We start from the raw sequence: 15,247 nt of genomic DNA on the forward strand, positions 1-15,247 counted from the left end.
TTTTTAAATTCACGTGACCATGAAAGACTGACACACTTTCTACCTGCGTAATTCCAGTGAAAACCTCTACCTGCAATTCTGATATCAAAGTGTCAACGAGGAAGTAACCAAAGGTCTGCCCCACGATTTTCTTACAGTTTAAAATGCCAAGGACTGACAGAAGCCTGCAGGAGGGAAAACAGCTCCTCACAGTACAGAACCTGGTGGAATCCTGAGTATAAGTACACACGTGCACTTACCATCAGGTTCCTGAAGGGTCCTACATGGCTGCTACGGCCAGCTGGATCCTCCACTTGGTCTAAACAAGAAAGATACAGGAATGAAACACAGGGAAAGTGAAATGGAAACAATGACAAAAGAATAAATGAAGGGCAGAACTTAATATATGTGCATGGGCATTTCAGGAATTGCAAAAGAAAGATGCAAAGGAAACTGAATGAAAGAAACAGACAGAAAAACAGCTACCTGCCCACAGCAACAAAGGTCGAGAGAGGAATGCAGGAACTTCTGCCTTGCCGCTTACAGGAAAGGGGAGAAGGAATCGTATTTGAAAGCTATTTATGCATGCTGTAGACAGGTCAGCAAGAGCATTACCTGCTTTTACTGCCTGCAGAACCCACACAGCATTCAGTACAAGCACTGCAACAGGCACGGGAGACCTCACGCTACCATCAGTGGACAGATAACTGGTTGATATCAACACTGCAGTGCTACCTAGTTCAGGTGACAAATAACAGCTACCTTTATTTGCCCGTACTTAATTCCATTGATCAGACCAAGACATCCCAGAACAACCTACAGTGCCTGCACTCCAACCATTGCTGTTAATCAAAATATTAACGGGACTCTAAAACAACTGGGCAATTTCTAGTGAGATGGGTTAAGTGTGCTCAGATACCAGGAGGGAAGAAGTTAAACACAGTCTCGCTTGCAACCGAATCCCATAATTAAGTATTGCAAAACTGTACAAGATGCTATTATCTTTAATGAGCTTTAAGTGCGGCACCAAACACACAGCTCCCACCATGAAGCAGGAAGGGGAATCTCCCATCTGATCTCTCAAGCACTGTTCTGATGCCTTACAAGAAATACCAAAGACAAGAAGCTGCCATGTTACACTGACAGTGAGAACCACACGGCTTCACGATGTGAACTGCAGGGGAACAGTTCAGACTTGCTAGTCAAATCCCTTTGGGACTGGTTCACATTAGCTTAGACCAGTTACTACTATAGTATGAATCGACTTTTGATTTTTCTCTCCTTGGTAAATGCCAAAACACTGCTATTTTAAGAGAGTTAAATAAAGATTAAGGGTATATCCAAGCTAAACAATCCTTACAGAGAACTCAGCAAAAGCCACAACTCTATAACCATTCCCACATTGCTCAGGTTAACGATTTCCAAAATACTGATGCAACTTGAGTTTTCATTTGAAAAACAGTTTGCTGTGCATCAGAATTCCTCTACTCCCGTATCCAGAATACTAATGGATATGTCATGTTTTTCATGTGCATTACTTAAATTTCGAGGTGCATGTAAAAATCTGACTTGTTGTTTGTTCTGGGAGACGGGCTAGAAGAAAGGAATGCCTTCTACACACACAAAGTCACTGAAAATAACAGCAAAAATGACTCTAAAACAATTAAATGAAAATTGTGCCGACTGAAGAAGCATGAAGAAAACCACATTAAGCGACGTCACAGAGGCTTTTTAGAACTCATCCAACAACGCATGCCATGGCGTTTAAAATTAAGGACCATGCATATTTAATATACGTAATTGATTAAACAGAAAGTGACTTAAGCAGTGAAAGAATAAAAACGCTACCCATTTCAAAACGCCCGTTAGAAAGACGTGAATACTCAGGCTGCTCCCTTAGCACATTTTTGCTGTTAAGATTCAAGCATCTTGATTCTGTTTTTAGATTTTTCGTCTTACCCCTTGCCGTTACTAAGGCTGGAAGGCGCCCATCTCCTCATTCAAAGATACAGACCACGTCTGCCAGCATTAACTGACTTCCATTGGCAATGCCAAACCTTCCTCAAGCTGAATGTTAAAAATGATGCCGGAAGGATGCAACAGCAGCACACCTCTGTGCAACCCTAAGGGGGAGATCCAAGGCATAAAGGGCACAGCTCGATTTCTGAAACATGAACATCTAATTAAAGAGGATGTCAGTTAAATCTCAATGGCTACACAGTATCATTACGAGTCCTATTTCAACAGTGCTGGCAAGTGCCTATGAGAACATGCAGTGAAAAAGCAACAACATCCAGATGTCAAGATGACCCTGATTCCCATCTATTATTATAATTAATTAATGGGGCGCTTTTCTTGCAGCAGCATCATGAAGTTATCTGATAACAGTCCATGTCAGCTTCAGTGTATAAAAATTATCGCCATAAAGCGCAATGTAACTTGAACTTCTGAGTTATTGTCATGATCCTCAGGAGTCAGGGCTACACCAGATCTCCGTCCTGTGTTGTCAATCTGTCCAAGCCAAACTTATCAAGTCATTGCCACGGCTCAGCTCCCTCTCAAAACATAACGTCTCTGATGAGAAACAGCATGTCTTACCCTGCTGTTTTAGTACATTTCTGTTCTAATTTGGAACTCAATGTACAACCTTCTCGTTTGAGGGCCATCAACAGCAGAGATAAATAGACCCTCAACATCAAAAACAAAAGTAAATTCAGGGACTAAAGGCTTTCCCAACACAACTTGCACCTCCCCTTCCCTAAAAACAGCCATTCAGGCTTACATGGTAGAAGCAGGAGGAGGAAGGACAGCATAAGCACTGAAGACGACCTTCAGAGACTGCTAGGATGAAACTGCCTCATTAAAAAAGAAGAAACAATCACCTCTATCATTAGGAAAACAATCCTGTCCTATTATAGAAACATATTGCTCCATAGAATCCATCACTTCACATATGCACAGAATAGCATTTTAATCACTGAGTCATCCAAAGAGATTATAAATGTCACCCCGAAGTTCTCACCTTAGGAAGACATTTCACTTCACCTCCTGACAGATGCTTACACACGCAACTGTGCTTCTTCATTACAACGTACTTCTACCAAGAACTAAACATCCACTTTGCAGGAAAGAAACGGAGCAATGCATTTACAGAGACTGTTAACGTGACATTTGCATAACAGATGAACTTGTTGCCATGGAAAACGTAAGAAAATTCTGAGCTGGGGCTATTTAAAACACCAATTTCAGAGAATGTTTGGCAAAGCCTTCAAGTTTATGATGGCGCTGAAGATCAAGTTACTGCATCTCACCAAGAACTCCTTACATTATATAAGCATCAGTGTAAGAAATGTTAGCACAGGAGGGCAGACCCAGAATAGCACAGCTGAAGCTGTTCACAAAATTGATTAATACATTTAGGCTGAAAAGTCCTACCAGGAGGAAGCTCATCCCAAACACGTGCTATTATAGCAGTCCACCAAAACTGAAATAGGAATTGCCTCTGCTCTTCCTCACACGTGTGAACTGAATTAATCCCAGAAACAATTCAGTTGGAAGGGACCTTTAAAGGCCGCCTGGTCCAACGCCCTGCAATGAGCAGGGACACCCACAGCTCCATCAGTGCTCAGAGCCCCTCCAGCCTGACCTTGGCTGTCAGCCCTCTACATTCACAGCTCTACGTTCAAATCCTTAATACATTACAGCTTCACTGACTAACCTGAGTAGAAATCACAGGAAGACTTAAGTTCATAGACTCCCTCATCCACAATGACTTAAATAGTACAGAATGTCACCTAACAACTAGGAAGCAGAGCAAACAAACATCCACAGGGTTTAATTCTACACAAGTTTAACCCACACAAGAGCTGTACTGAACAATTAAGTGCAAATGATTAAACATCCAGCTTTTATCCTAGCAGATTTTAAACTGTTATTCCTGCCTCGATGCCAATACTTCCAAAGCCAAAACAGCAGGCAGAGCACACAAATACGCAGCATCAAGTCTCCTCTAGAATTTCTCCATCGCTCACCAAGCTGTGTGTTCCTAATTCCCACCCTTCCCAGGAACACAACCTCCCTCCAGTCACTACATGTTGCTGGCAAGTTACTTTACACAGCTACCACTGACACAGAGAAGAACGCATCACATTTTCTGTAGTTACGTCCCATTAGCTTTCATTTAACTAAGTATTAAGGCAAAAATAAGCAGTAAGTGACAGCTGGCATACAAAACACTTAACAGATCTTCCAGAAGGGACCGGTGCTCTCTATATTTAGCCAATCCTTACCAACAGCTCAGAAACAGCATCTAATTTTTGTATTTAAACACAGAAGAACACTCAAAACGTGGCTCTCCACCTTAATGAACGTGAGCTTTAACCTGACTCAAGAATTCAGTACTCCTAAACTCACTGCAGTGCTCTCTGAAACGTCCGACCCCGAAACAAAGTGTAAAAGAAAGGCCTCAAAATCGCTAAAAAGCCACACTCAATTTTTTTATTTACATTTGCTATAATTTGTATTGCCAATTGCTTTTTACTGAATTGAATCCCTGTTTACTACAACGATGGCACCTCATTTCTCAGATGTTCATCTCCAAAGCAGTACAGGTTGCTCGGTCACATCAGGCTGCTCCGTTTTACAGCGTATTCATCCCCCTCTTCAGCACGTACTTCTAATTTTCTTTCCTTCAACTTTCTTATTCTCCACTTCTTCAATGCAACTTGCAAAGGTAATCTTGATTTGGAGGGATTTGATGGGGGGGGGGGGGGGGAACACAACGCAGACATTGTTATTGATGGTTTTATTTATTTGCTGTTATCAGCTGCAATCCAATATATTTGCAATAGTCCTACCTTGCATTTCAAAAGGGAAATTACTCAGCAGTATTTTCCACAGTGCACATGCTCCCTTCTTGCCCCCTCTCTTACCAGCACTTCCCAAAGCACCAAAACATCGGTTCTGGCATGCAATGCAAGCTCGCCTTCAGCAACAAATGTCTTTGGGCTGTAACAGCTGTAGAGGCTCTTCCTTTACTGGAAGCACAGCACTATTAATTTCCCTAAGCTTTTTGCTCAGGCACCGTGTAAGAACATTATCACGTAACAGAAATGAAAACAGTTAATGTCAAGGGATGTGCTCACCTTTGTAGGATGGAAAAAAAAAATCAACAAAAGGTGTTAAAGAGAGGTGACAAAAGCAGAATTATCAGCTAGTTATTACAGCAGATGCATAGTTTGTTTCCATTAACCTCCATTAAATATATGCTGGTATTTTATGAACTGGGTGCCCAATCTAAGGAGGAACAGCTTTAACTGCTCATAACTGCTACGGCTGAGGCACATGTGCAGGCATGAGAACTTCATCTGTTAAATCTGGAAAGTTTCCTTCCAGTTTCAGGGTGACAATCCGAGGTCGCATGGCACATTATCACAGCAGATCCTTCCTAACAGATAAAAGCTGATGAAGGAGAAGGACAAACATCATGTAAAATGATTATTTTATTGTGCAGTGCAGTCGCTTATATCTGCTGAGATATTTGTGAAGGATTTGCTTTGTTTTCTTCTGTGACACCAAGTGCTTTGCTCATTTCAGCTGCAGCCCATTGATGTTTTCCTAGAGAAATGCTTTCCACTCTTCTCTCTGAAGACACGCTGAATTCTCCTGCCCCAGGAGCTCTAACTGTAATGCTCCAGTTGCCCAACCAGTGCACTGCCCAGCTGCAGAGCAGCGTGTGACAGCACAGCAGCTGGCACGCCGGTGAGCACAGCTGACAAGAGAAGTTCCTACCTTTATGGTTTGCCCCACAGCAGAGGACAGTAAACTGGATTCTGCCTAATTTATGAAATCAAGAAAGTTCCATAGGCCCACAAAGTCCCCACAGGGAACGGCAACTTCCTCCATTTCTCAAATAATGTGAAAACAAACCCCAGAGACAGAGGACAGACACATCTGTCTGCTGCTCAGCACACTGCTATGTTCAAGACTAATCTGTTTCAATGACATTAGACTTGAAAACACGTACAAGTATCTTCCATGCAGCTTTCCATAGTACAGAATGTCAGCTGAAACAGAATACAAAAATAAAACCTCACCAAAAAGCAAATTGGGCATTTTCACTTGCAGGCAAGGAACCCCCAAAAATATAGCACCGGTAAATGAGTGGAGAGACTCAAGGCTGACGCTTACCAGTTAAGGACTTGGGAGCCATGAACCAGGCTTCATGAACCAGTGGCTTCAAAGTCCACTTTGCTTTTGCAATCCCTGCCAAGGGGCTGTAAGATCTGAAGCGCTGGGCTCTTGGCTCTTTACTTGCAACTTGAACTCAAACACGCTGCAGGAAGTCAATTTTTTACTCAGCCGGCTGGAACTTGGTGCGACCAACTCCTTGGTCAGAGCCCAAGGTAACTTTTAGATTTGGCACCCAGACTGTACATGTTTCCTTTTAAGAACATGACTCCAAGTCAAAGGTGAGGATTTTAAGATTCTGATCCAAACTTGCTGCTGAAGAGAGAGCAGCTGTCACTGCCCATGAGTTGCTTTACATTGGAGCTCAGTATCCAGTTAAGTGCTTAATTTTACCTGCAGAAACGAGGAAGTTTGCACTGTACTTGGCCTTGAACAGCGGCATTGCGTGAGAAAATTTACCATAACTTACATTAATCAAGCCACTTTCAGAAACACTAAGCCTTTCCCATTCAAGAACTGGATTTCCTTATGGACTGCCAAATAAAACCAGACTGATATTTGAACAGACTAAAGAAAGTGAGGAATCTGGCTCTCAACACGAGTTAAAATAGACGTACAGCCAACTACCCATCTCCATGGCATTCTGCCCTAATGATAATCACTAAGATAGATTTTCAGCTATAATAATACTCTCACTAGAGTAACTTTATGTCAACCCTCACATTAATAACACTGCCTCTTTGAAGCTCTAAAGCATTAATCACAGTCTATCAAAGCTCTTGTAGAAATCTGACAGAACGTGTGACAACAAAATTAACTTTCAACAGCAACCCTGGTAAGCCCTTAAATGCTTCTGAAGGCTTCATGCTAAGCAACAAACACGCACTGGTGATACAAATACATGTTGCACTTGCTTAATCCAGGGGAAGAGTTCATAAAAGGTGGGTAAATATTTGCTAATGAGTATCTGATGGTCAAACAATACCTAATTTCTTAGCCACAAGGGTTGAAATACCGTCGAGTCTTATTTCAATAACTGTTAAACCCAAGTGCAATCTTACAGGGCGATATAATGTTTCAGCAAGGAAGCTGGCACAGCAGCTGTGGGCCAGAGAGCTCTTCCCAACAGAAGCCATTCCCATCACTGTGGGTAAGGCTCCTGGCAAGAATGACAAAATGCATTTGAAGGTTTGACAGATTAAAAAAATTAAGCACATTCTGGTCTAGCAATAATCATTTTGCTTTTTTATTTGGAAAATGTACGGAGTAGTTAACTAAGGGAACTATGAAATTATGTTGATATTTTGCAGTTTTGTAATGCGGTGACATTAGAATCTTCATAGAGACTTTACAGACAAGTTACCTTACAAAGCAAGCAGATATCTCACAAAGAAAACAAGGTCTCTGCCACACACAAATGGAATCTCCATCTCTTCCCATAAATACATAGGTTATCAAAACTTTGTATGACATACTTGAAGCTATTTTGCACGTCCCTGCTTGTAACTTCATAATAAATAACACCAGACATCAGCAGATGTGGCCTCAGAGCAAGAGGTTCCCATAAGTAGTTCAAGTAAAAGAAATGGTCAAGGCAAAATTACGGTAAACTGTGATAAAACTGGCACCAAAGTTCAGTACATTGATGGTACTGATCAGTATTAATAGTTTGTTCAAACTGATTGAAGCAGCAGCAGAGCTAACAGGTAGAGAAAAGCTGCAAAAATGATGGGGGAGGAAAGGTTCCCATTACAAGAACTCAGAGACTCTGCTAAATTGAGAAGCCATTGAGAAACGCCAAGAAGTTAAAGGTAAATAAAAATACAATGAAAGTCAATCATTGATTAGCTTGTATCTACAATAAAAACCAAAGAGTCTCCCATTGTAAGACAACAAAAGAAGCGAAAGAGTGAGCGTCTGGGGTAAGCCCGTGACTTCACAGGACACAAAGCAAAGGAAGTCAAGAAGGGATTATTCATGCGAATAAAAGTCGATGGGTTTTAAGTGAGAGAGCAAACCCAGACTGAGCACAGGCAAGGCAGTAACTCACTGAGCATAAGAAAAACAACAAAGCTTGCTCTCATGTGTCACAAGCAAGGGGACAATCCTAAAGCTTGATGTAAGCTGCTGAAGTGAATGAGAAAGAAAACCACTTGTTGGACGGTGGAAAGCCGGGTCTGTTCTCTTATTCTGGAGGAATTCACCTGCTGCCTGGATTTGAACACAACCTCCAAATCTGTCTTATCTCAAAGCTCTCTCCCAGAACAGCAATCACCAATTTCTCTCTGCATCTTCTACATGGATACACTTCAGCAGTTCTGTCATTCAGAAAAGAACTTTCCTTAAAAGTTTTGGAGAATCTTAATAGAATATTTCTGCAAGTAATGTTTTAACAGAAATTCAGTAACTGGCTCAATTAGAAAAGAAGCTTAGCAGTCCATTGCTTCCCTCTCCTTCCTGGGGGAAGGAGATTCTCTGCAGGTCACTCTCTGTTGACTGCAGGTCATTCTCTGTTTCAAAGTTATCAACACAAAAAAGTTGATTAACACTGGGGAAGCTGTCTGGTGCCCTGCTTTCCTTCCCACTGTAGGTTACTTAACTCAAGACAGCACTAGCAAATTTGCTAAATAGCACACAGAAGTCAAATGAGGAAGGAAAAAAAAAAAGGAAATAGAGACCTGCTTCGATTTTTATTTGAATCTCCAAATCATACAAGGTTTTTATGATGTTAGACAAATATATACATGCTGGCCTTTGTTGGCAGCTAAAAGCAGCGATTTGTTACAACCAGAAAGAACGTTGTTACTTTAAGTTAAGGACAAAACGCACAGAGAGCAGCATGTCTGCAGGATGCTTGCACTACTTGCTTTAACGAGGATTGATAATATCAGCACAGAGTTCTCGCACAGCATTCCCGGCTGCCTTCGGGACCTTTAACAGCTTCTTACTACACCATGTTTTGCTCTCTTAGTGCCGTGTTGGAGCAGACAGAGCTGGGTGCCCGCGGTGCTAAGCAGAGCAGGGTGTCAGCCCGGCTTTGGCACAAATGCTGGAGCCAGCACCAGCCCCACGCTGGCAGCACCTGTGGATTTCCAATACCAGCTGCATGCTGTACAACTTATTCCCTTTAAAAGTGTACAATCTAACATGAGGCTTCTGAAGAAAAAAAACCAAGCCTCACCAGTTTCCACGCTCTTATTACAGCACGCAAGTCAACAGGTTGTCCAGTGTTCACATAAATATGCTACAGCTTGGCAAAAAAAAATCCACTGATCTCTTTTTTTAATGGCTTCAGAAATATGATCTGAGTATGCTAAGTTCCCATTTCTCTAAGAGCTTATACTCCATAATACAGAAATTTCAAAGGGGTCAATACATGCAGTTTAATGCTGAATTTTAATTGAGTTTTATTTTTTGTATATACTCAGATAATCTATTTTTTACCTCTGAAGTCGATCTTCTCCTATCATTAAACCCACAGGCAGGAGCAAAGCTGGAATGAATCATACCCATCTCCCCCGAGCAGCAGCTACCAGAGGAACCGAGGGCGTTGCTGCAGAAGCAAAGAAGGGAATGTAAAGCACGACAAGGCTCTGCTCAAAAAGCCCTCCTTATGAGGTATAAAAGAACATCTCCACTGGTTAGAAGACCTCAAAGAGATCAGATATTCATCAGAGAGAAGCTGCCAGGAGAGATGTGGGTCCCCTGCCACACCAAATGCAGCTTTTTAACTGAAGTCATATCATTAATCATGTAAATGGTTTTGATCTTTCAAAATGCAAACTCAACTTCATCCTAGAGCTCCGTTCCAGATCTTCTTTCTGACCTTCTCCTTTCTCCCTTATCTCTTCCCAGTCGCTGGCTAAGAAACTTTGAAGCCTTGAGTTCCAAAGTTTTCCATTAAATCTGTTGGAAATACAGCTAAACAGATATCCATGCCATTTCCTTGAGGGCTATCCTTGCTAACAATGCTCAACTTCCCAAACTTAACACCCTTCTAGACCCTGCATTCCAACACTCAACCATCTTCTCACAAGCTCTTTTATTCCATGTAACAAGGCCGGCTAATTAATTTGTGTAAATTAAAAAAATACAATCACAGCATCACCGTGCTGTGATTCCTGGTTGTGATGACATCACGATGGCAATGTACAGTCCACATTCTGCGAACAGCAGGCGTATCTGTTTGATACTTGGGACTAAGTGAAAATGCCTATGGAAATCTTAAGAGGAAAGACTGCAAGAACTCTGACCACGCACAGGAGCTCACCTGCTTGTCCCACCTGTGCTGCTGTGTGAAAGTGAGATGTAATTTGATAGTAGTAATGATAGTAAATAGTAAGATGAAAGTAAATCCACTGTTACTTTTATGACAGCGCTGATTTACAAGCTCAGAAGCTGAAGCCTGATGTTGCACTTGGAGTTCAACCTCACATAAAACATGGCGTAACGATCATTTCTAACTGATGGTAATTGATTTATAATTCATCCACCTTAACCTCACATTATCTCTAGGACAGAGTTATTCATTGAACATCCCTGTATTTCATGCTCCCCCATGAAGTCTGATAAGAACCATGGGGAAAAAAACAACACTACAGCAGCAGTAGAGGTAGTTACGGTAGAGAAGTTGTAATAGATTCATTAGCAACTGTATGAGACTTTAAAACTGTACTACAGTGAGTATTCACCAGGGTCTTGTCACAGGAGTTTTGTCTGACTGCAGTGGAAGACTGACTGTATTTTATGAGCTCACAACTGGGTTTTCTGAGAGGTCACTTGGTTCCAGGACAGACTCCCACCGAAGCCCGCACATGCAGCATGTTTTCAGTTACATGAAGTCACAACTTTCTTCCCCTCTCTTGACAGCCTGACTTTATACAGAGAGATGTGAAAGAGGCACACACACACAGCATTCATTTCGGACAGTGGTACAAATTATGCCACTGGGGTTCGTTGCCTAGATAAAGTGCAACGAGGAACGGAGCTAAGACAAATACAGCCAAACAGCCCAGCGTGGAACCGCTACCACAGGGATATAAACAAGCACAGAAGTGAAGCATTGCCCTCATCTCCTTTGAGGAAAAAAAAAACCACTTTTCTTGTCTGAAGAAGTATTATTCACAAGCATGTGGCAGCGCACAACTGTATCCCATGCAGTGTCAGTATCTTTCTTCCCCTGAGACCAGACTTCTCATCTGCCACGCAACCCACAACAGAAGCAGTCCAGATTATTTCAGTGCTGTTTGCTTACTTTGCTCAGCACCTTAGATCACAGTCTGATAAAACCACTGGGCATTTTTGTATATGACCATCCTCTCTCTGAAATACCTTTACTTGGTTAGTGAAGTTACTTTTAGAAGGTTCAGAATGAAGCCAGTCTCCAAAAAACATTGAGTAAACACATCCTTGCAAGAGAAGCACACAAATGAGAGAGAAAAACCAGCTGCAATAGTCTGAGGACAGACAACAGTGCCCTGGGAACCTGCTGAAGCCAGCACTAATCTGTCCTATTACCACTTTATGACACTGTCACAGTAAAAAGAAAAAGGCTTTGGCAAGGAAAATAAGGCCATGCTACTCTCTAACGATTCATCAATTTAACCGTTAAGTGAAAGCTAGACTGTTTCTCTTCCTTAGAAAGTGAATTAATGCAAAAATCTTGCACGAGTGCACTTGATTTGAACAAACTTTCCTACAAGCTCAACAGGCGGGCTAGAAAACATCACCTGCAGTTTGGGAGAAGTAGGCAATAATGGCTGGAAAGCTGAACAAGTGAATGAAATTTCAGTAAGAGCAGAAAAAAACGTGCTGCATCATTTTCCTACTGCTGTTGACCTTGACAATCTTCTTATGCACTGACAGCTGCTGGCTCTTAACCACTTAGTGATCATGTCAGAGAGAAGAGGGCTTGGCTCTGGTAGAAGTCTGAGATGCTCCATGAGTTGTTTCCTTTCGAATACTCTTTTATCCTACTATTTTTCTTTCCAAATCACCGTAACAACAACATTTTTACATGTAATGTTTCAATGCAGAAAAATGAGACAGTAAGAACTGTCACTTTCCCTTAATCCGGAACTGTTCAGCATGTTAAAAGAGAAATGCAAGGGATTTACTGCAGCTATGCAAACCTCCAACCAACTCCAGCAACTCCTGAGGAAGGTGCAAAGCATCCTGCAGGCAGCCCACAGGAACAAAGCCATGCAAGATGCTGAGCTGGTGAAGAAGTTATGCAGCTTGAGCAGGTGAGTTTTGAGATACATGACTGAGGCATAACCAAGATTCCTGCATGGGGAGAATGCCAGGTGCCATCCTAAATATGCTCTAAAGGAGATTATGAAGCCAGTGGCAGTAATCACTTGCACCGGAGGTCAGATCAAGGGCAAGCAGGACGTGGTATTTCCACCTGCAGCTTGTGGCAATGCCACACTCATGAAGAACCAGCAGCTGACCAAGTTTGGGAAGGCCCACGGTAAGGCTCTGCACTGATAGCACAGGAGGTTTTCTTTGGAAACCAAGAGGAATCCCACTGCAATATGCAATGTTTGACAGCAGTCTAAACCTCAGTTAGACAACTTTTTGACAGCTGTGATCAGTTTTTCTGATACAATCGGAGTTCACGAAGCAAACTGCAGCCAGAAGACCAAATGTTAGCCACCTCGGTGCCCAAGGACAAGGCGTAAGCTGAACTTAAACCTCAGAAGGACATTTGTTTTACTGAACACAGATTAAAGAGCAGTACGTCTTGAAAAACTAACTTAGAATGCCCTTCTCAAACATGGCCTTGTCTGGGCATTTATAAGGTATTAAACTGTCTGCTTCTATTCTGGAAGAAGCGTTTCTACAGGACACAGCAACTCAGAGTTGTCTAAACTTGGCAGTTCTTATGCAGTTCTATTTTCTCCTTCGTCATTTTACGCTTTCAATCTGTAACAGACTAAGATGAAGTTTATAAAAAGGAATTAATTCATCTGTGTCAGTAGCCAATAAATTCCAATTTTGCAACCCTCCTAAAGAGCTTCTTTCTAAGAAGTTTCTTACACTGGAAGCTCACTTGCATTATTACTTTGTACTGCCTTCCAGTCTTTTCATATGCAAGAAGTTGCAACATTTCCCTCCTCCCATTTTTATAGTACAGTCAGTACTACTTTAAAAAAAAATTAAAATAACCAAACAGAAAAAACCTTCTGAGTCCTGCTGAATTCGTAGCTTAGCAACATTTCCTTTATCCTCCCATAAAAATCTCAGCCTCTGATCCTGTAAAAGGAGCGTTAGCAATGGGAACCATTTTGGAATCTTAACTGCAGTGACTGCTGTCAATGCAGCAGAAAATATTGTGTTACTTAGAAGCAATTAGGTGTGAATGGCAAATATCAGACCTACTACGAACACTAAAATAACTGAGAGTAAATGTAGAAGGGGTAAAAATAAACCAGAGGAACCTCCTAATAATAGAACTATAGGATTTCAAAATAGGCACACGTTAGAAAAGAACAACTCACTGCAAATTTACTTACACAGCATTGATGATGAAGCTCTAATAACTCAACACAACCAAACTAAGGATCTGGTCTTCCAGATTAATGATACAGGAGTGTAATTCCACAGATAAATTACTATGCCCTTATAATTCTTATTCCGTTCTCACCTATGTTCAGTTGTTGCTTTTTTTTTTTTTAATTAATTTATTTGGGAAAGAGTTTGCTGTGTTTACAAAACGGGGGCAGAGATTTATTGTTCCAAATGAGGACAGTCTGAAATTTTTAAGACCCTTAACAGTTAAAGCCTCAGACCTACAAAACAGCACAGGTCAACCCACCCAAAAACTGCTACAGTCATTCACTGATCTCCCCTTTTTATTTTTATTTTTATTTTTTTTTTAAAGTTATCTGCAGCTTCATGAATGCAAATCAATCTTCCGTGCCATGAAAAATTACCTTAGAAATGATTCTGGCTGGCTTTTCGAATTTATGATTTAATCAAATTCTTCCGAGTTGTTTTTCTGGCCTTTCAGGTCAATCACAGGCATGCAAATCCCGTTTGTTCAGATCATGCACAGTTACAAAAAAGCATAATAATTTACCGAGTTGTCCTTATGTACGCGCTAGATGTTTACTAAACACACCCCGTTACAGACAGCAACACAGAATTCAGCACTTGAGGTTCAGAGACGGTAACAGCTCGATGTAGGAAGCAGTGCTTTACAGAGCAGCCTCCTGCCTCGCACCGTTCTTCTCAATCTCTAGAAGAAGCAACAACTCACAAAAAATCACCACCTTCCCAAATACGTGATCCTGCTCCGGGTTCCACGGCCGCACTACGCGGAGGATCGGGCCCTGAGCGCAGGCTGACAGGGTCACAACGATGCCGTTTTTAATGCCATCTCCTTTCCTCCTTTGGTTGGTTCGTCACCTTCGGAAATTCCCGACCGGGACCCGGCCCCGCGGGGAGGAGACGCGGCAGGAGCCCGAGCGCCAGTTACATAAGGCCACGCGTGGAGCCGCACGCACTCCGTAAAATATCGCCACAACCGAGCAAGGCACCGGGCACACCCGCGCGCTGCGCTGACGTGAGGGCGAATATCTGCGGCCCACGTTGCTCTCCCAGCCCCGCCCGGCGCTCAGCGCAGCCCCGCCGGCAGCACGGCGCTACCCGCGGCAGCTGAGGGCCGCGGCCGGGCGGCCGGCGCTGCGCCGGACGGTAAGTTCCCCGCTCGGCCCGGCGGGCGGCGGGGAAGGTCACGGCGGCCGCCGCCCACCCGGCGGAAGTTCGCGAGCCGCTCCCCGCCCCCGGCGGAGGCCCGCGCTGCGGCGGCGGGGCCCTACCTTTCTTGGCTTTCGGGGAGTGCCGCCGGCTCCGGGCGCTGGCTCGCTCTTCCTCAATAGCGGCGGCTATCTCCGGGTCGTCCTCCCCATTGTACCACACCAACAGCTCCTCGCCGGGCGCGATTGGCTGCAGGGGGAGAAGAGAGAGGCGCGGAGCCAATCAGCAGGCGGCTTGTTGGCGGCGGGCCCCCGCGCGCCGAGGGAGACGTCGACCGCGCCTCCTGGCGGCCGGAGGGCGCGCGGCGCCGAGGCCC

At 43.1% G+C, this 15,247-nt stretch overlaps 1 protein-coding gene across 8 annotated transcripts in view; it reads right to left on the reverse strand.

Moving 5' to 3' along the window:
- The window catches only part of PRDM2 (PR/SET domain 2), a 59,614-nt gene that overhangs the window by 20,732 nt on the left and 23,635 nt on the right, over window positions 1-15,247 (reverse strand). For 5 of the 8 annotated variants that reach the window (XR_002444485.1, XM_021417668.1, XM_021417667.1 and 2 more), the window contains one exon: window positions 14,994-15,120. Coding sequence is in view for 4 of the 8 variants with exons in the window: in XM_021417668.1 (XP_021273343.1) it covers window positions 14,994-15,120 (127 nt within the window). In the remaining 4 variants the exon portion in view is untranslated. Of the gene's footprint in view, window positions 1-239; window positions 299-14,431; window positions 14,797-14,993; window positions 15,121-15,247 lie in introns of those variants that run through there. The other 3 variants (XM_021417673.1, XM_021417672.1, XM_021417671.1) reach the window with 3 other exon arrangements.

Source organism: Numida meleagris, chromosome 20, assembly GCF_002078875.1.
Source record: "Numida meleagris isolate 19003 breed g44 Domestic line chromosome 20, NumMel1.0, whole genome shotgun sequence".
In the NCBI taxonomy this organism is placed as follows: Eukaryota; Metazoa; Chordata; class Aves; order Galliformes; family Numididae; genus Numida; species Numida meleagris.